Source organism: Penicillium cosmopolitanum (assembly GCF_028827165.1).
Source record: "Penicillium cosmopolitanum strain IBT 29677 chromosome Unknown utg000003l:1.0-3747932.0:1.0-3751027.0, whole genome shotgun sequence".
Lineage (NCBI taxonomy): Eukaryota > Fungi > Ascomycota > Eurotiomycetes > Eurotiales > Aspergillaceae > Penicillium > Penicillium cosmopolitanum.
In genome coordinates this window covers 2,191,329-2,209,580 of record NW_026622673.1, presented here as the reverse complement: position 1 = coordinate 2,209,580, position 18,252 = coordinate 2,191,329, and the positions used below count along the sequence as shown (strand labels likewise).

General features: G+C 50.5%; 10 protein-coding genes across 10 annotated transcripts; 6 read left to right on the top strand and 4 right to left on the bottom strand.

Moving 5' to 3' along the window:
• Nucleotides 1-311: 311 nt before the first annotated feature.
• Nucleotides 312-980, bottom strand: N7509_000873 (mitochondrial 54S ribosomal protein bL28m; the record flags this gene model as incomplete). Its single annotated transcript, XM_056625510.1, has 1 exon — nt 312-980. The coding sequence occupies one exon, from the start codon at nt 978-980 to the stop codon at nt 312-314; it is 669 nt and encodes a 222-aa protein (XP_056494092.1).
• A 323-nt stretch (nt 981-1,303) lies between these two features.
• Nucleotides 1,304-2,823, top strand: rvb1 (RuvB family ATP-dependent DNA helicase pontin; the record flags this gene model as incomplete). The annotated part of the gene is made up of 4 exons (XM_056625509.1): nt 1,304-1,447; nt 1,517-1,736; nt 1,810-2,493; nt 2,558-2,823. The coding sequence occupies 4 exons, from the start codon at nt 1,304-1,306 to the stop codon at nt 2,821-2,823; spliced, it is 1,314 nt and encodes a 437-aa protein (XP_056494091.1).
• A 735-nt stretch (nt 2,824-3,558) lies between these two features.
• Nucleotides 3,559-4,440, top strand: N7509_000871 (v-SNARE protein VTI1; the record flags this gene model as incomplete). The annotated part of the gene is made up of 3 exons (XM_056625508.1): nt 3,559-3,738; nt 3,860-4,266; nt 4,353-4,440. 3 exons carry the CDS (start codon nt 3,559-3,561, stop codon nt 4,438-4,440), a joined length of 675 nt encoding a protein of 224 aa, XP_056494090.1.
• A 411-nt stretch (nt 4,441-4,851) lies between these two features.
• Nucleotides 4,852-5,967, bottom strand: N7509_000870 (DSC3 family protein; the record flags this gene model as incomplete). Its single annotated transcript, XM_056625507.1, has 1 exon — nt 4,852-5,967. One exon carries the CDS (start codon nt 5,965-5,967, stop codon nt 4,852-4,854), a length of 1,116 nt encoding a protein of 371 aa, XP_056494089.1.
• Nucleotides 5,968-6,808: 841 nt separating this feature from the next.
• isa1 (Fe-binding Fe/S cluster assembly protein ISA1) lies at nt 6,809-7,616 on the bottom strand (the record flags this gene model as incomplete). Its single annotated transcript, XM_056625506.1, has 2 exons — nt 6,809-6,846; nt 6,941-7,616. The coding sequence occupies 2 exons, from the start codon at nt 7,614-7,616 to the stop codon at nt 6,809-6,811; spliced, it is 714 nt and encodes a 237-aa protein (XP_056494088.1).
• Nucleotides 7,617-8,436: 820 nt separating this feature from the next.
• On the top strand, nt 8,437-10,883 carry N7509_000868 (ARMH3 family protein; the record flags this gene model as incomplete). Its single annotated transcript, XM_056625505.1, has 8 exons — nt 8,437-8,520; nt 8,582-8,707; nt 8,770-8,850; nt 8,909-9,062; nt 9,115-9,239; nt 9,295-9,629; nt 9,680-10,093; nt 10,172-10,883. 8 exons carry the CDS (start codon nt 8,437-8,439, stop codon nt 10,881-10,883), a joined length of 2,031 nt encoding a protein of 676 aa, XP_056494087.1.
• A 620-nt stretch (nt 10,884-11,503) lies between these two features.
• N7509_000867 (Chromatin modification-related protein eaf3) lies at nt 11,504-13,006 on the bottom strand (the record flags this gene model as incomplete). Its single annotated transcript, XM_056625504.1, is given in 5 exon segments — nt 11,504-11,688; nt 11,756-12,137; nt 12,389-12,623; nt 12,854-12,912; nt 12,926-13,006. The coding sequence occupies 5 exon segments, from the start codon at nt 13,004-13,006 to the stop codon at nt 11,504-11,506; spliced, it is 942 nt and encodes a 313-aa protein (XP_056494086.1).
• A 1,574-nt stretch (nt 13,007-14,580) lies between these two features.
• N7509_000866 (Cnl2/NKP2 family protein) lies at nt 14,581-15,057 on the top strand (the record flags this gene model as incomplete). The annotated part of the gene is made up of 1 exon (XM_056625503.1): nt 14,581-15,057. One exon carries the CDS (start codon nt 14,581-14,583, stop codon nt 15,055-15,057), a length of 477 nt encoding a protein of 158 aa, XP_056494085.1.
• Nucleotides 15,058-15,636: 579 nt separating this feature from the next.
• N7509_000865 (Ctf8 family protein) lies at nt 15,637-16,116 on the top strand (the record flags this gene model as incomplete). The annotated part of the gene is made up of 1 exon (XM_056625502.1): nt 15,637-16,116. The coding sequence occupies one exon, from the start codon at nt 15,637-15,639 to the stop codon at nt 16,114-16,116; it is 480 nt and encodes a 159-aa protein (XP_056494084.1).
• Nucleotides 16,117-17,008: 892 nt separating this feature from the next.
• N7509_000864 (4-hydroxyphenylpyruvate dioxygenase family protein) lies at nt 17,009-18,238 on the top strand (the record flags this gene model as incomplete). Its single annotated transcript, XM_056625501.1, has 1 exon — nt 17,009-18,238. One exon carries the CDS (start codon nt 17,009-17,011, stop codon nt 18,236-18,238), a length of 1,230 nt encoding a protein of 409 aa, XP_056494083.1.
• Nucleotides 18,239-18,252: the final 14 nt, after the last annotated feature.

Genomic DNA, 18,252 nt, shown 5'->3' with positions numbered 1-18,252 from the left:
TCGAAGAATAGCCACAAACAACTCAGATTGTAACAATGTAGATGTGATTGGAGTATAAATACAGAAAATTTAATATGCAAGCCCAGTAAAAACCCAGCTGAGTCTCCCGTTATCATGGTGCTAGCAGAGAAACATTGCTGGGTGACTTGGCGTAAAAGAGATGCTCAATCGCGTCAACGGGTTCGTTGCGATAATGGTACACTAGGAGGAGGGCTTGTCCAAAGCATCCTGACCAATGCAGGATACCAACCAAAAAAAAAACAAAAACAAAAGACACCGAGGTATCTCAATCAAATCAATAAACGATACAATCACTCCAAAGATCGCTGAGCAATCCTCTGGGGATCGGCCTGGCCCTTCCGGCGCGGTGTCGTGACCTTCTTGATATTGAGTCGTTCTTGAATCTTCGCTTCAACCTCGTGCTCCCTCTCCTTAATCCACTCTTCAAAGGACTTTGGCTCGGAGAGTCCTAGCTTCTGTCGTTCTTCTTGGAATTGTTCTTGGATCTTGGGGGTTTGCATAATCTGGTATCGGAGATTCCATCCGAACATGCCGAGCTCCCTGATGCGGCTGGGTCCATTGCCTAGAAGGTACTTGTCGAGACTGCCTTCCTTTTCAATTGTGCGGAGCGCTTTGCGGGTCAACTTGATGAATAGGTGTTGGTCGAGGGCCTCGCTGTACATCTTCTTGCGGCGGACGTTGGGCTTCCAGCTACGGCGCGTCTTGCCCTTGTTGCGACCGTCTGAAATCTTGTTACCAAAACGAATCATGGCGCCACCGTAGAGACCGGTGTCGGCCTGCTTGTACCATTGCCTGGCGCCATAAGGGTAGGGTGGGATATTCTCGGCGAGAGGCTTGTTGCCCATGGGAGCCAATGTGGTGGAGAAGGAACGCTTCGGAGTCGAAAGGGAGAGGCTTCGAAAGGCCGAGGAAAGAGAAAAAGGAGCCGCCATGGCGGATCGAGAGTGAACAGCTGCCATTGAGAGTGTAGGGCGACAGCAGTTGGTGAGTATCACAATATCACAATTCAACGGGAAGGGAAGCTGGTTTGGCGCGGATAGAAGAAATTGGAGGTGTTGACCGCCTTCAGCGCGACGCCGTGAGTGGCTGCGCAGATCCCTTGCTCGCGAATTTCACGAAGCAAAGAGATACCACGGAGACGGAGAGCCCCCATCATCGCATTACCCGGTTCTTTTATCTCTTACAAGCTCATCTTTACTTTCGATTCTTCTTCCTCGTCCCCATTGACCCTCGTCCTCCTCCCCCTTCCACACCGGTGGCTACGAAGCCACATTCTACAATCATGGTCCAGATCAGTGAAGTCAAGGGCAACTCGCGCGAGAACCGGACCGCAGCGCACACCCATATCCGCGGTTTGGGCTTGCGCTCTGATGGCACTTCGGAGATTACAGGTGATGGATTCGTTGGGCAAGCATCTGCCCGAGAGGTGAGTGAACCTATTATCTTACGATTCTGGATCGAAACCAGAGCTGACGGTAGACCTTCCATTTGACAGGCATGCGGCGTGGTAGTCGACCTGATCAAGGCTAAGAAGATGGCTGGCCGAGCAGTTCTGCTTGCTGGTGGCCCCGGTACCGGAAAGACTGCACTTGCTCTTGCTGTATCACAGGAGCTGGGAACAAAGGTTCCTTTCTGCCCGATCGTCGGTAGCGAAATCTACTCTGCGGAGGTCAAGAAGACAGAGGCTTTGATGGAGAACTTCCGAAGGGCAATTGGTACGTGACGCGATTGATAGGATATATCCGGGAGACCGGCAGATTGAGGGTATCTTGGGCTAACACGGTCTAGGATTGCGCGTTCGCGAAACCAAGGAGGTCTATGAGGGTGAAGTGACCGAGCTCACCCCCGAGGAGACCGAGAACCCACTGGGTGGCTACGGCCGCACCATCAGCCACCTGATAATTGGATTGAAGTCTGCTAAGGGCACTAAGAAGCTTCGTCTGGACCCCAGCATCTACGAGGCTATTCAGAAGGAGCGCGTCACCGTCGGAGATGTCATCTATATCGAAGCCAACACCGGTGCGTGCAAGCGCGTTGGTCGTTCCGATGCCTATGCTACCGAGTTCGATCTGGAGGCGGAGGAGTATGTGCCCGTTCCCAAGGGCGAGGTTCACAAGAAGAAGGAGATCGTGCAAGATGTCACACTCCACGATCTGGACATGGCCAACGCCCGGCCACAAGGTGGACAGGATGTTATGAGCATGATGGGCCAACTGATGAAGCCCAAGAAGACCGAGATCACAGACAAGCTGCGACAAGAGATCAACAAGGTGGTCAACCGATATATCGACCAGGGTGTGGCTGAGCTTGTCCCTGGTGTGCTCTTCATTGATGAGGTCCACATGCTCGATATCGAGTGCTTCACATATCTGAACCGCGCCCTGGAGTCCACCATCTCCCCTATTGTCATTCTTGCCTCCAACCGTGGTCACACTGTTATCCGCGGCACCGACGATATCAGCGCCGCCCACGGTATCCCCCCCCGACCTGCTTGCCCGCCTTCTGATCATTCCCACCAACCCCTACGCCCCCGAAGAAATCAAGACTATCATCCGACTTCGTGCGAAGACGGAGGGTCTTAACATTACCGAACCTGCGCTGGACAAGGTTGCCGAGCACGGTAGCAAGGTTTCTCTGCGGTACGCGTTGCAACTGTTGACCCCAGCCAGCATTCTTGCTCGCATCAACGGGCGACCTGGTGGAATCGAGGTGGCCGATGTTGCTGAGTGTGAAGATCTGTTCCTGGATGCGAAGCGTAGTGCTGCGATCGTCCAACAGGATGCCAGCAAATTCCTTCTCTAGACGACCTGGACAGTTGGAGCATATTGGACAAAGGGAAAAGAAGGGAGTTCCATGATTTGTCATGTATACCATGGGGGTATTCTTTTTGTGTATTGAAAAGGCGAATCTTTCTTGCGTAGGCCTCGAATTTTATGCTAATGCTATCTGATGTTACCTGATTTATTTGACCTCCAATGGTGGTGTCCGAGTAGAGCTGTCAGGTACCATGTGGGTGTGTCTGTGTCTGCTGATCTGATCCGCTGTGTGCCTGCAGGAACATTCTAAGAAAGGCACGATGACGCCCAGTAGATGATTGAGAATGCCGAATCGGGCTTTCACCAGTACAGCTCAATCTTCTCAACAATTTGCACTTTCTTATAATTATTGTCTTCCAGGGTTTAGGTACTCGTATCCGTACCCCACCGACTGCTCACCCCGGCCTCGGCGAAGATCACGTGGATGGGACCTTCATCATTCGGTATCCCCCAGCCTCCGGTACATTGCCTCATCACATTCTCTCTTGTATCAACATTCGGCGACAGTGAAGCATTCACCTACAGGCTAAGCGAAGTTATCCTCGCATTCACAATATACGAATCCGGTCGAGACCTTTGAACGATCGCCACTCGCCCCAGCGGAATAGCTCAACCCCCAGATAACAGTGGAGCCTGCGGTTGAACAGCATCATCGCTTCAAACCGTCGCAACAGACACTCTCTCTTCCGAAGCACATTCCCTCTAGGACATAATCTCCAAGATGTCGAATCCTCTGGACACTGATGCGGGCTCCGAGATGTTCGGCAGCTACGAGAACGAACTGAAGCTTGTACAAGCTGATCTGAACCAGAAACTGGACCAGATCACCGAGGCCAGCGGCGAGGAGCGCAAAAATGCAATTCGCCAAGCGGAACAGGTATTAGACGAGGCAACAGAATTGGTGAGTCCTTCCAGTACGGCTGCAGATAGACTATCTCCGGCCTCAACCCCGCATCACCATCTTCAGGCAACTAGATTCTCGAGAACGAAGCAAACCACTAACCAAATAAACCACAAAACAGCTTGATCAAATGCGCATGGAAAAGCAAAACATTCCCTCAGAAGTCCGGTCAAAAGTGAACCAGCGCTTCCGCAATTACTCAACCGACATCGACGAAATAAAGCGCAAGATGAAGGAACTCACCGACGATCGCAACGCACTCTTCGGCGACCGATACACCGACGATCCCCAAGACGAGCAAGTCGAGCAGCGCCAGCAACTTCTCTCCGGAACCGACCGACTAGAGCGCAGCTCTGCCCGACTGCAGGATAGTCAGCGCATGGCGTTGGAGACGGAAGATATTGGGCGCGGTGTCCTGGGCGATCTATACGTCCAGCGACAGACGATTCAGCATACGCGCGATAACCTGCACCAGAGTGAAGGCTACGTTGATACTAGCATTAAGACTTTGAGGGGCATGGCCCGTAGGTAATGATCCCCCTTCTTTATTTATTTTCTCCCGCCCCATGGCTCTGGGGGTTGTTTGAAATGCCAATCTGACTAAACTCTAACAGGATGGCTACGAATCGGATAATCACCATTGCTATCATTACGGTCCTTGTTCTTCTTATTGTCGCCGTCATTTATAGCAAGTTCCATTAGCGGTGGGGTTTTATGGCGTTTCTCAGCTTGGGATTTTTCCTTTTCTCTGTTTCCTCTTCATGGATAATGTATGCTACAGCCTTTTCTCGCAGTATCCAAGGCTTTCTATGCCTTGTATGGTTCATATACGTTGAACCTTGTAATTGAATATTGGATATTATGCAAAGACCAGTTTCCCTACAGCCTGGTAGAGCCACATAAAAAAGCACAACGAACGACAATATAGCCATACAAGTGTTCTGTTTCAGACGTCATGAGCAGCAAATATTGCCACAGGCGTAGGTAGTAGTTTATATCCATGAGAATCAATATAGTATGCCAAAAACTTGAAAGGGGTATATCGCAAAAGGCCAAACAGCAAACCATCAAAACATCATACATACTGCCTTAGTAAATCAGAAACACAATCAATCAACCTATAATCCTCGCCGCCCCAAAAGCGGCATTCATAACCACTCCGACAAAGACAGCGACACCCTTCCTCCAACTCCAAACGCCCTCTTCCCTCCTCAACCACATCGCACAACCAACCGGCCAAAAGAACCCCATAACCGCGCCCCAAAGCATATCATCCCACGCACTCCTAGACCCAGTCCCCAACCCACCATCATCATCTCCGCCAAATCCACCCCCTCCCCCGACAGCACCACCACCACCAGCCCCATCCCCACCTCCAATATTGGCACTCGTACTCCCCTCATCCATCCACCGATCTTCTAAATCCCGCAACTCCTCGCCAGAAGGCATCGTATCCGGCGTCCGGGTCACAGACTGCACGGCCAAAAACTGCGATCGCAGCGCCGTTACTTCTGATGCTGTGAATCCTGCTGAAAGGAGACGGTCGAAACCGCGTGGGGCGGGTGTGGTTGTCGTCGGCGGTGCTGTTGCTGCGGAAGCAGCAGAACTAGCTTGCTGTGAGCCTGAGCCATCCAAGCCCCCTGGTCCACCGGTAGAAGGAAATAGCGAAGACCCATGTCTAGGCCCGAGTTTCATCAATTCATCCTTCTGTTTTTGTAAGAGCGTCGTCGAAGCAATAGCAGCCTCAGCCTCGAGATCGGAGTCCGAAAGGGCAATATCTCCAATTGAGCAGTGGATGTAGATTCTAGGTCTAGAATCTCGGACGGCTTGTTTGCCCTTGTCGATTGCATTGCGACTACTGCTTGGATCCCGGGAATTGCTACTGGCGTGCTGCTGTTGCTGTTGCTGTTGCTGTTGGTCCGAGTAGTCTTCTGCGGGGCGTGGCGAGCGCGCTGGCGAAGGCGGTAGTTTGAGAGATGCTGAGAGCGCGCTTTGGTCGTCTAGACCGCGGCCAGCGTAGATAAGGCGGAGTCTGTGGGATGATAGATTTTGTGGGAGATCGGCTCTTATGAGTTGTTTTAGGCCGGCGCCTGTTGTTTGCGTTGGGGTTTGGATGTCGAGGGGGAGGTCGGGTATTGAGGCGGAGAAGCGGATGGTTAGGAGGAGGGCGTCGGGTGGGTTTAGGGTATTTGGTCCCTCGCTTGGGGCGAGGGAGGTTGGCAGGGCCATGGGTGCGAGTTTGTCTGTTTAGTTTTGTTTCATTGGGGTTGTTGTAGAGCTTAGATGGGATGGGGTTTCGGGTTGTATGTTGCGGAGAGGCTCTAACGGTAATGGCGTTAGGCTGGCCGAGGCCGCCAGTCCATCATGTGACGTAGTTGGCTGTAAATAAGAGGAATCGGAAGAGGTTCAGTTCAAAGATATTCTAGTATTCTCGATTAATTAATTATATTTTGCTGTTGGTAGAATGTGGTATATTCAGCATTGCCTGCTGAATACCCATTAGTTGCTCTGGTGCCTGGATTGGAAGGCGTTTCTGCATATCTTGCTGAATGCAATTGCTAGGTAGGAACTAGTAGGTATATTGTCATACTACTCAGGTACCTGGAGTCATGCCACTGATCCAAGTACTGGCAAGTGTGAAACTAGCCTCAGTTTAGACAATGGCTACTTAGTGGGAAGGAGTATCATTCCAAATCATAATCATGTCCATTGGACTAGTCTATACCATGGTACAAGTATTTAGTGTCACATCATCTGAAAAGCTAATTCCGGCCAAATGATAATCAATAGCGACGGAAAAGCAATTCAGCCGGGCTCTATGAGAGCTGTATAAAGCACAGATTTAACCCGTACCCGGGGAATATCGAACGGGGTGATATCGGTATAAAACGACAAAGGAAAAAAAAAGCAAAGAAGAACGTATCGACTGGATATCAAGCGTATGTACTCGACCAAAAGAGCGGCCACGACCATGGGAAACCATATAGATAAAAAGAAAACGCCGACCGATGCACCGAAGGGAGACGCCGAGAGAAAGTTATCGAATATGAAATCGTTTTGAAGGGAGCATTTAAACCATGAAGGATTCTCCACAGCCGCATTCCTCCTCTGTAAGACGTTGTTAGTATTGCAATGACTAAGGCGGAGTGGGCTCCTGAAAGCTTGTTGTGTGTGGTGTTGGTCTTTCCCGGGGAAAACTCACTGATGTTGGGGTTGCGGAAAACGAATCTCCTGCTCAGTTTATCTTCATGCCAGTCCATTTCACTGCCAATGATACTGAATAGAGCCTTGCTATCGATCAAAACCTTGACACCGTCTTGTTCCACGATTTCGTCGAACTTTCCCGGCTTCTCCACGTACTCCAGGTGATAGGCGAGACCGGAGCAACCGCGGTTCTTCACACCCACTCGAATGAACTTTGGCTCAGGCTGCGCCATTAACTTGCGAAGCTGCTCTGTAGCGATGGGGGTCAACTTCATGGCGGCCTTGCGAGCCCGGAGTGGTCGACGGGGTTTCGGGGAAGTCTTCGGAGGTGCGGTGGTGGCGGGCTTGGGCTTCTGAGCCTCGGCCTCTCGTAGGTTTGATCGAGAGTATTCTGATTGAGAAGACTTCTGGGCGGATTCTGATGGGAAGGGGAAGTCTGCTGAGATTGAGCCCTCGGCTGGACCGCCTGTGCTCCGAGGCATCGGGAAAGATGAAGGCAGGGTGTGTGGGCGATAGGCCGTGGCGGTTTGCATATCGCGCTTAGAGGACTGGTGAACGTTTCCATAGGAAGAGAAGGAGCGCAGAGCGTTGCAGCGCTGCCCCGAGGGTTTGAGCCATCGGAGGAGAGTGGCGGATGATGTCACTGGGCGCTGCATGTTGGTGCAAAAACTCATGATGTTGGAGAGAGAAGGGATCGAAGAGTCGAGAGAGACAATAGAGGCGGTTATGTACGCATAGGAATGCTGGCTCGAGACAATGTTGTGGTAAGATGGGAAGGGAGAAGAAAGTTGTGGGTGAACAACAACTGGACTTCTGAGGAGTTCTACGGTCACCCTCGGGGGTCGCTTAGATGACTAAGGTTGCATGACCCGGACTGGGGCCAATCAGCGTTGAGGTATTTGAAGACACCTGGTGGCGCCACGCGGTGATGGCGTGAGTCAGGGATTATTGATGAGATGAATAAGGTCAGCAGGGTCGGCAGGTGTTGACTTTAATTGTCTAAATATAGTCCTTTCTTTTCAGTATTGTTTATGATATAATTATTCAATCCGGATTGTTTGATCAACATGGTAATGCATTTCGATGAACACATAGCCGACTATCGGCAGCTGAGTCATTCGAGCTGGAGCGGATCCCCCGACACTCGGAAGAAGGCAAGCACAGAACACAGCACTAACTACTAAACAGCCAGCTATACTTGCAAGTATACTTATACTATAGGATACATACTACCATTGTCAGCATAGCGAGGGGATCTATCAAGAAATGACCCCAAACAGAAAATATAACATTCACATTACTCTTCTTCTTAAGAGCTTCCCAGCCTAATCCAGTAGGATCATTCGCCTACACCTAAAGGACATGTGGCTGGATCCGCTGACAAAGTGGCTGGTGCCAAGCTGCTCGGACTCGACACAACTCTTCAAAGAACTAAGGCCAACATCAGTGATCCAATTTGATTAATTGTTTGCTGGTGCAGATCATTTCTCGACTATGGAGGCCTCGCCCCTCACCCAGCAGAGTCGACCGGAGACCTTCCAGCCCAAGGTCGTCCAGCTTTATGAGACGCTTTTCAAAGTATGCCCCTCCACGTGAGCCTTGATTCCGCCCAACGCTGATATCAATATGTCTGCACCAGCCTGCCGATGAGGCCGAAGAGCCCTCAGAGGGCTTTTGGAGAGAGTTCTTTCTTCTACCACCCGACTCTGTCCAATTGCATGCTCTACTGGATGGGTTGAGCCCCGATGAGACCTTGGGCTTGCAGGTTAGTACCTTGCTTCGATCCGATCGTTGGACCCGTGCACAGCGCTAATTTCAGCCTTACAGACCCAGACAAGAAATATATTCTTGCGGGCTATCCGTGAGGCGGCTTCTAATACTTCCCCCAGCGATGCCTATGCATTGGATGTGAGTGTCCAGCCGCACCGTTGATCTGCTCCTGTTAGATCGCTGACATTACTTCCAGACCTTGACCATTTTCTTGACAAGTATTTTGAGCAAGAAATACACGAACCCCAGCTCGGATGTAATCACTGTTCTGGCTGGACTCGATGAGGTCGATCGGGTCATTTCAGAGTTTGTGACCGCCCTGGACAACATCATTCGCAATGGCTCAAGCTGTAGGTTCCCCTCAAGGGTTAAATTGACTCGATAGACAGAAAGCTGACCTAGGTATCCGACTAGTCGAGGTGCGGCGGAAGGCCGTTCGAGTGGCCATTGCCATGACCAGTGGCGCCTACAAGACAAGCCTCGTCTCCTATTTCACCCATAGGGACCTCTTCCCGTCCATGATGAAGGTATGCTACATGAAGCACTGCTACATATCATGCAATATATGTTAATCGTCTGCAGTATGTCAACGACTCCGAAACCGCTCTAGAAGTGTTCGATCCATTCCTTCTGTTGGGGCTTCTGGCAAACTATAACAAGTTTGAATTCCAGAACCCCTACCAGCTGCGCTTGGACGATTTCGTCAACGAGGCGAGTATCCAAAAAATTGCCAAAGGTGTCGGTTTGGCATGTGGTGGCCTTCGCAATGGCTATATTGCCGTGCAAGATGACATCCCCGAAGGCTGGTCCTTGACAAATACTCTGATTTTCTTTGGACTCCGGGCTTTGACTCCTGGTACACACAACAAGGCGAACCCCCCAACCGCCGAAGAGGCGAAGGGAATGTTTGCCGAGCTGTAAGATACCATCCCTCTTCCAATCTGGAATCAAGCAACTCACAATCTAGTAGTCCCGCTCAAGAAGCCGCCATCATATTGGCGACATACGACTTCACCAACTCTAACAAGCTTTTCGGCTACCACATGGTCCACATGAAGTCGGAGAAAAACACCGATGAATCGCCCTTTTCGAGCTTCCTCTCCCTATCATCTTATCTCCTCCAGCATGCGTACCGATCCACGAGAGTCTCTCACTACGCGGAACTGAGCCTCTTCACCCTCCGCATTCTGGTCGAAGACCCAACTCTATGCAAACACATCTGCAACGACGACGGAAAGCGAAAGGTCCGAATCTGCAGGCAGAGACAACCTTTCCTTCCTCTCGTCGGCGGAGACCGTGTCCTCGCCACGGTAATCTTCGACATCATGATAGACACGATCACCCACAATCTCCGCCGACGACTAGACGTGAACTTGTACTGGTAAGTAACAGCTATAACTATACACCCGAGGCCCCGCCTGCCCAACTCAATATGAATCCACCTAACACCCCAACCCAGCCAAGCAATCGCCATAACCCTCCGCCTCCTCTCCTACCTCTCAACCAACAAAATCCGCCTGAACTACCACTGGTCCGAGCTATGGCGCACCCTCCTCTCCCTAATGCGCTTCCTAACAACCTACGCAAACGACCTAACCAACAACCCAAAAATCCACTCCCTAACCAGCTCCCTCGCAGAGCTAATGGCCTTCTGCGTCTCAGGAGGCGACACATTCCTCCCAGACCCATCCTCCTACGACGATCTATTCTACAAGCTCGTCGAGACCGGACCCGTTATTTCGAAATTCCGAGACCTTTATTACCCTTCAACCCCGTCTAAGTCTACACCTGCTGCCTCAATCGCCACCGCCCAAACTCAGGATAGCATCCACGTTGCAGCAGTCAATACTCTGCTATCCGTCTCAACGCACTTCTACGCCCTCCTCTTCCACTCTGATGGAACCGAGCAAGCGGCGACAGTGGCAGCGACAGTGACCCCGAGTCCGAAACCAGATGGTGAACCAATTCCCGTTGCATTGCCGTCGATTAAGAAGAAGAACCTCTCTCCGCGGGAAGTTCATCGGATTATCAAGCAGGGGTATGACACGCTTAGTATTCAGCCGCCGGAGGGATTAAATGCGTGGACTAGGTGGAGGGAGATGGATTGGAAGGGGGAGTTGAAGAGGGCGGCGCGGTGTGCTGTTGATGATGCGCGACATTTGGTTTCTTGATTGGGGGTGGGGTGAGGGTGAGGGTGAGGGCAGTGGGGGATTTCAAGTTCTTTTGCAGTGGGTGGTAGTATGGTATATACTAGTAGTGTGTGCATATTTGCGTGGAAAAATGGGATGAATGGAGGGATGCACACTGGGTGGTCCGGGTGGATGTTAGTCGGTGGAGTGTAGGTAGTAGTTACCTGCTCTAGAACTGTTATTGTTCATGATATCCAGTAGAAATAGTATATTCGGTAAATTGCATAGGTACTGTTTACCTTTCTTTCTTTCTTTGACTACCGGTTACCTAGCTAGATATCTCGTACAAAATGTGGAAGTAGTCACGGTCCACTTGAAGAAAGTGAGCACCAATTGTGATTGATTGTTTCCCAGAGAGCCACTCGCTAAAACAGCCAACCTATCCGGATAAAAAACATGGAAAGAGAGAAGAAAGACCTTCACATATCGAATGAAGCTATTAAAAAAACAAAAGAGAAGAGAAGATAAAATATGAGGTAAAGGGGGAAGGAACATGCTTGATTGCGAAGACAGCCGCCGCCTGAGAAATCCCCTCGAGCGCAACTCTCAACAGCAAGCCATACTCCGCGGCCCCATCCCATTAATTTCGACATGTGTATGCTTTAACGCGTTGCCTTCGCGGCTTTGGGCGATTTCTCGTAGGTATCTTCGACAGGAACGTACTCTGTGCGGAAATATTTTTCCGAGTTCTTGCTCAGCCACAGAGAGAATTTCGAGAGTTCTTCACGCAGGCGCTGGGTGGACTGGAGGTCCATGTTGGTTTGGGCGAGTAGTTCAGGGAGAAGGCCTTTAAGGGATTAGCAATGTTCACACGATGCAAGATACAACAGAGGGATAGAGGGGGAGGGGCATACTGAACAAACGAATCAGGTGCTCGGCACCATAGACATCGACCGGACCATTTCCGGGACCGGACTCGTGCTGGGTTTTCTTGCGAAGTATGCGGAATTGAGGTCGCTCGTAGCGGTAGAGTAGGAGTTTATCGAGCATCTTGTCAAAGTACTCCATCATGCCAGCGACGACTTCATCAAGGACATCCATGTCGATACGGTTGCCCTTGCGCTTGGGCTCCTCTTCGTCACGCCAGTCCTGGAAGATCTGGCGGATGGTCTTCTCGGCGGGAAGTTTCACGACGGAGTTGTTCTTTGTGACGCGTTCCCAGTCGTCGACGATGAGGGCTTTCAGATTATCCGGCATCACGATGCGGATGGACGGGCGGATATGGAATGCTTCCTCCTGTTCGCGGAGATGGTCAGTGAATTGCAAATCAGAGTCATGGAGCCAGCGGGAGATAATTTCGCTGAGACTGGGCCTCGGAGGAATGGGTATGGGATCAGGCAGGCCTGTTGTATGTTTGGTGCGCGCCATGGTGGGGATGATGCAGGAGATGCGACGGAAAAGGGAGAGAGGGAGTTCAGAGGTGAAAAGGAAATTTTTGGGCCCCGGATGATGCGGGAATAGTGTATATATGGAATCAGTAGACTCACCTTTTCAATATCATTTTCGCCCTTGGATCGCTTGTTGCCGCGGCCGGGCACTGAACTGCCACGCTCTTCACTATCACGGACCGAACCCCGGTCAGATAGAGGACGCTTGTTTTTGTTAGGTTTAGCAGTTTTTTGACGAGCAGATGCTTCGACCTCACGACGAAGATTAGCTGCAAGCTCACGATTCTCTTCAGTGGCCTTTCTCAGCCGATCCTCAAGAACCCAGTCATCCCAGCTGCGAAAGTGGTCAGCGGTATTCTCTGAGTTTAATGCTAGACTGGCAACCGGAAGGGAATTCCCTTGGAATATCCAACGCGATATTCAAGGCTGATGGGGCATCTGGACCAGAATAGACATGGAAAGATGGTTGCGTCTCCTCGTTCTTGATGCGAGATCCGATTTCGCAGGATCGTGTCTCTCAAAGAGCAGGTGAAGGGCAGAGGGGGAGTGGGTGGTGGGACTCACGTATTCTTCCAGCCCTTGTAGTGAACAAGGAACTCAAGGGGGGTTCTTCTTGTCGCCGTCTCTGTGCCTCACGTCAAGGATCTTGGCATCGTAGAGGATGTCATGGTGGAAACACAGGACCTTCTCGTCCTTCGTGTACATAGACGGGGGCATATTGAAGAAGATAGGGATTTTTGATGAGAGAGAAAGCTTTTGGAACAAAGAGAACAGAAGAAGAGAGAATCAATCACGCAAAGCACGGGGAGTGTCGCGTCTGGTAGAGCAGTGTCGATGCGCTGAGTCGTCGTGGCCGACGGTTCAAGGCAACCAAAGCCGCGTTTGAACTCGGCTTTCGGAAATAAAGGCAGCCGAGGCGTGGTTTCAGCAAATCGAGCCAAGTTTTATACTTGGATTTGCTGATATGGTCGACTGCAAGACGATATCCCGATGGAAAGAGGGCAATCTGGCCCGGTCCTGGTGAACTTCCAAGGGTCTTTATTGGAATGCGGTGGGAATGAACACTCAGCCGCGCACTATTTGAGACAATACAGAGCAGCTTGTATATCTGAACAGCTTGATCTTTGATCACGTCGTGGGGTTCTGAAGGGCTGATGGCTGGGGAGTCTCTTGGGTTCAAAAAAAAGGCGGCGCGGGCGCGTTGCGGTTCTCCCCTTGGAGAACCCGCGCTACAAATGACATAAGCTAAGGCCGGGGCTGCACGAGGATCAACCACCATGAGCCTTGGTTTATTTGATGTTTGGTACTTTATAGATTCATATGATTGAAATAGATCCATGGAATAAGCCGTCAGATATTGAACTGGTACATTTTATCGCAGCGCATCGTTGTTTCGCAAAGGACCTCGCTATCCCGGGAAGAGGTGATGGGGCATTCCTCTTGGACATACAAAAGAAGGAAGTCTGATCATGGCAAGGTTAAGCCCGAGGGAATTATTTAGAAAAGGATTGAGTAGGAGGTAAATTCAGACATACCTTGGTAGAAGTATCGGGTTAGTGATCTGTTTTTTGCTCTCTTGAACTGGATCTGAGAGCCCTTGGTGTAGTACCGGAGCTATATTCTCGACCAATGTCGTGCAAGATGATACGCTAATCTCTTAGACGTATCCAATCAGTCATTAATGAGAGGGACAATTGGTCCATCTCTATTATACAATGTGCCCGAGAATGTTATATACATTGTGGTCGAGGACACTTTACACCTATGGTTCATACTATTAGTGCCTACTTCTAGCGACAAACTTCGGAACATCCTGGTTATTTACAGATGAGCATGAATTATTCACGATGCCGATACATCATGTCAGCCAATGCTATATATCAAAATTTAGGCATGCGACAACTATTAGTGTGGCACATAATTGAAATGAGCAAACTACCTTGGCCGATGATCGGATAGACCAGACTCCCTTACCCCACGCCGTTCGCGAAACCTTTCTCTCCATTCTAATTGACTTCAACCTCAGCCGTGCAAATTGTCTCTTTGAAAAAAGACCTACTCAACTGACCCAACTCCATCCAAAAGGGATACTCGCCGTCGCTCAATTTCCTGATACCAGCCACGTGATCGGCGTCACGAAAATTCGCGAGACACGCGTCGCGGCTTCATTCGGAGGACGCGCCCGATACTCCAGGCCGAAAAGACGTTAACCACTCGTCGCATGATCAAGCGAAAGTGAAGCTATCTATCAGGTGCAGAGCTACATCTCAGACCAAGATCCAGAAACCAAAATGGCACCCACTGAAGAGTCCATACTGAGCAACTTCCTGCTCTCCCCAGCCCCGCTGCCAACAGTTCTCTCCCTACAAAAGTTCACAGAACTCTTCCCCAAACGCCTACGAGGCCACCCACACATCCGGACTTTATATCGGGAACTGCAGCAAGTCCGCGAACATGACATGGACCGGGTAAATGAGAACATCGACCAAGAGACGCAACAAGGCGAGCGGCAAAAAGCCGAGCTCCGCAAGGCGAGTCTGGCCGCCGGCGTCGAAGGTTCTAATGCGGACGAGCAGCGTGAAATGGACGTCGATCTTCATCTCTTTGGTCAGAACTCTACCGATCAGGAGCTTTTTCATTCGACTGCTAGTCTGCTGGATGAGATGGAGGCTGCTTGTGCGAATATTGAGCGGGAAATTGGAGACGTGGATCGCGAGGCGGAGGGGCTTTTGTCGGGATTACAATCGACGGTTGGGGGGGTTGAGTGATCTTCGATATGGGAAGTTGCAGGGTCTCGCTGGGATGGAGAGTAATATTGGGGAGGAGGCTATTCGGGGGTTGGAGAATCTTGAGAACGCTTGTTATGGGGCGAGTATGGGGTGAGATGAGACATGTACTAGATGTACCCGTCTACTTTGTGAATTTTGTTACATTTCCTGTATATTAGCGCGGACGAGTTTTATTCAAACTCGCCTTTATGATTCTGATGACCATGATATCTTGACAAGCAAATCGAATACTCTGACCTTTTCGTATATCTCCTGGCTTCGGCCAATCGCTAGCAAAGTGGGAATCGATGAGAACCTACCACAAAGTAGAATATTTTTAAATAATATTCAATACGTTTGTAACTATGTAGCAATGCCTGAGACAACCATAACATTCCGCCTGATTCGAACTAAGGAATTAAATCCGTGGGGTCATTTAAGTCGAGTAACCCCACGATGTGGGGACAACGCGAGCCACGTCGCGCGTGAACTTCAACTTCAACTTCAACAACTCCAGCAACTCCAGCATTTCTGCGATAAAAGACAACCACAAACTACAATACCATACACACGAAAACCATGCCTTCAATTCAATTACACCCGACATCCCTCAAGTCCGCTGAGACAACGACTTCAAACCCAAGCTCCCTCCCAGCTAGCAACCCTCTCCCCCAACTCCTCCAAACCCCCTCGGGCCTGGCAATCCTCGAGCTGCAAGCTACGATCAACCTACCCACATTCGAAAGTGAAGACGATCAACATGCGAGCCCTGGCTCCCCTTTGAATTCCAACGGGACCACCTTCGAGACGCCGGTCGGAAAACTCATGTTCCCGGACTACTCGCCGTTGAACCCGGATGATACCAAGTGGATGAAGCGGGTGTACCTCTATGTTGGTCGGTACCAGCGCATGACGGGTGAGGTGAAGAAGCTGCCAAAGCCACTCGCTGTTCTGCGGAAGCGGTCTTCATCCGAAAATACCGAGGAACTGGAGGTTGTGGAGATTGTTCGCTACAAGGTGTTTTTCAAGAACAGGCCGGAGCCCGTCAACAATATCTGATTACTCTATTGGGTGGAATATCGATTTACCTTGAATGTATGCTGGGAAAAGAGGCTGCTGAGCTTGCTTCTTTGCTCTGCTCTCTGTTTCTCTCAAAACGTGGCAGTAGTGACGCGGGCTCAGACCGTGCGGGTGATGCAAACATCCACGAACGAACACCTCCTTGGGATGGAGTGGGATATTGGAAATTGGACTTATCAAAGCTCCATATCAATTGAGTACATTGATTGCATTGAGTATGAGGGGACCTAGATACGTCTTGCTCGCTATGCGTGGACTAAGTCAGGTTTCATACCACTGAGTGGCGTTGCAAGAGTTTGAAACCACATATTGCCCACCTTCTAATGGGAGGCTAGTAGCTACCTGAGATGGAATAGATTGGCCTCTATTCCATCTCAGGTAGCTACTTGTTCCCTTGGGAAGGCAGAGATCAGGGCGGTCAACAAGTGGTTTCACTGTACATGTCATACGACATGGATGCAAGGGATGAATGGCATAGCATGTTCAGCCAGGACTGCATTTCCAGCCACAGGCAAGAAATATAGCAGGGAATACCTAGCTCTTTTTGGGTGGATTCAAGGAGACCGAGCAAGTTTTATTTAATCCAAAGCCTGTATCTTGAATGAATTCAACGAAGCTGCGCCTATCCGCGGAGAGGAAAAAGGGAAGCGGAGTGTTGAAACCTTATGCAGAAAGCCCCCCCCGCCAACCCGCGGACTTTTTGACTTTCACTTTCACAGTCACTTCCTTTTTCCAACTTCTGCGGACATTCAGGCACCACATTTTGTTGTTGAGCTCAATTCCACCTTATTCTCCGTCCATTGTGGACGGGTCCATCTTTCACCCCGAGCTCGCATCCACACCATACCATACTACTTCCCCACACCGCAAGATGTCCATTCCCAACAAACCCGACGATGCAATCTTCCCAACCTCCCTCGGCCCTGAATTCGTCGCCTTCGACCATGTTCAATGGTATGTCGGCAACGCCAAGCAAGCCGCCTCTTACTACAGCACACGCTTCAACTTCAGGTTAATCGCCTACCGCGGACCAGAGACGGGATCACCCTACTTAACCAGCTACGTCGTTGCCAATGGTGCCTCCGTGTTCATTCTCACAAGTCCAGTTTGCGGACCGTCACACCCAGAGAACAAAGTCCTACGAAGCGCCACAGCCGAAGACCGTGCAACATTGACCGCGATCCACGAACATTTGACCATTCACGGGGACGGCATCGCCGATGTTGCATTCCGAGTCACGGGGAATATCGAGGAGATCTGGAAGCGGGCGATTGAGCATGGAGCCTCGCGCAAGGCAGAGCCGCGAACCGTCGTGGTAGAAGGACACGGTCAGATCACAACTGCTACCATCGGGACGTATGGTGACACAGTGCATTCATTAATCAACCGTGACCAATACTCTTCCTCGGCGCCATTTCTCCCGGGTTATCGGAGCATATCGGCCGACGAAGCAGACCCAATCAATAAATTATTACCTCCGGTGGATTTTGTCGAGATCGATCATTGTGTTGGTAATCAGCCATGGGGAGGCGTGGACAAGGCCGTGCGGTATTATGAAGAGTGTTTGAATTTCCACCGGTACTGGACAGTCGACGACCAGGATATGTGTAGCGATTACTCGGCCATGCGTTCGATTGTGGTAGCCTCGTCGAACGAGATGATCAAAATGCCAATGAACGAGCCAGCGCCCGGCAAGAAAAAGTCCCAGATCGAAGAATTCGTCGACTACTACCACGGTGCTGGAGTCCAACATATTGCATTTCGCACAGAGGATATCGTCACAGCAGTGACGAATCTCCAAAAACGCGGCGTTCAGTTTCTCAACGTTCCGCCGGCGTACTATAGCGATCTGAGACAACGTCTTTCTCACGTTCCTTGGTCTCTTGAGGCCGATGTGGATGTCTTGGAGAAATTGAATATTCTAGTTGACTTTGACGAGCGTGGGTATTTACTCCAGATCTTTGCGAAACATGTTGGTGATCGACCGACGGTGTTTTTGGAGGTGATTCAGCGGAAGGGATTTGATGGGTTCGGGGCGGGCAATTTCAAAAGTTTGTTTGAGGCGTTTGAGAGGGAGCAGGCTTTACGGGGTAACTGGTGATCTGGTGATTATGC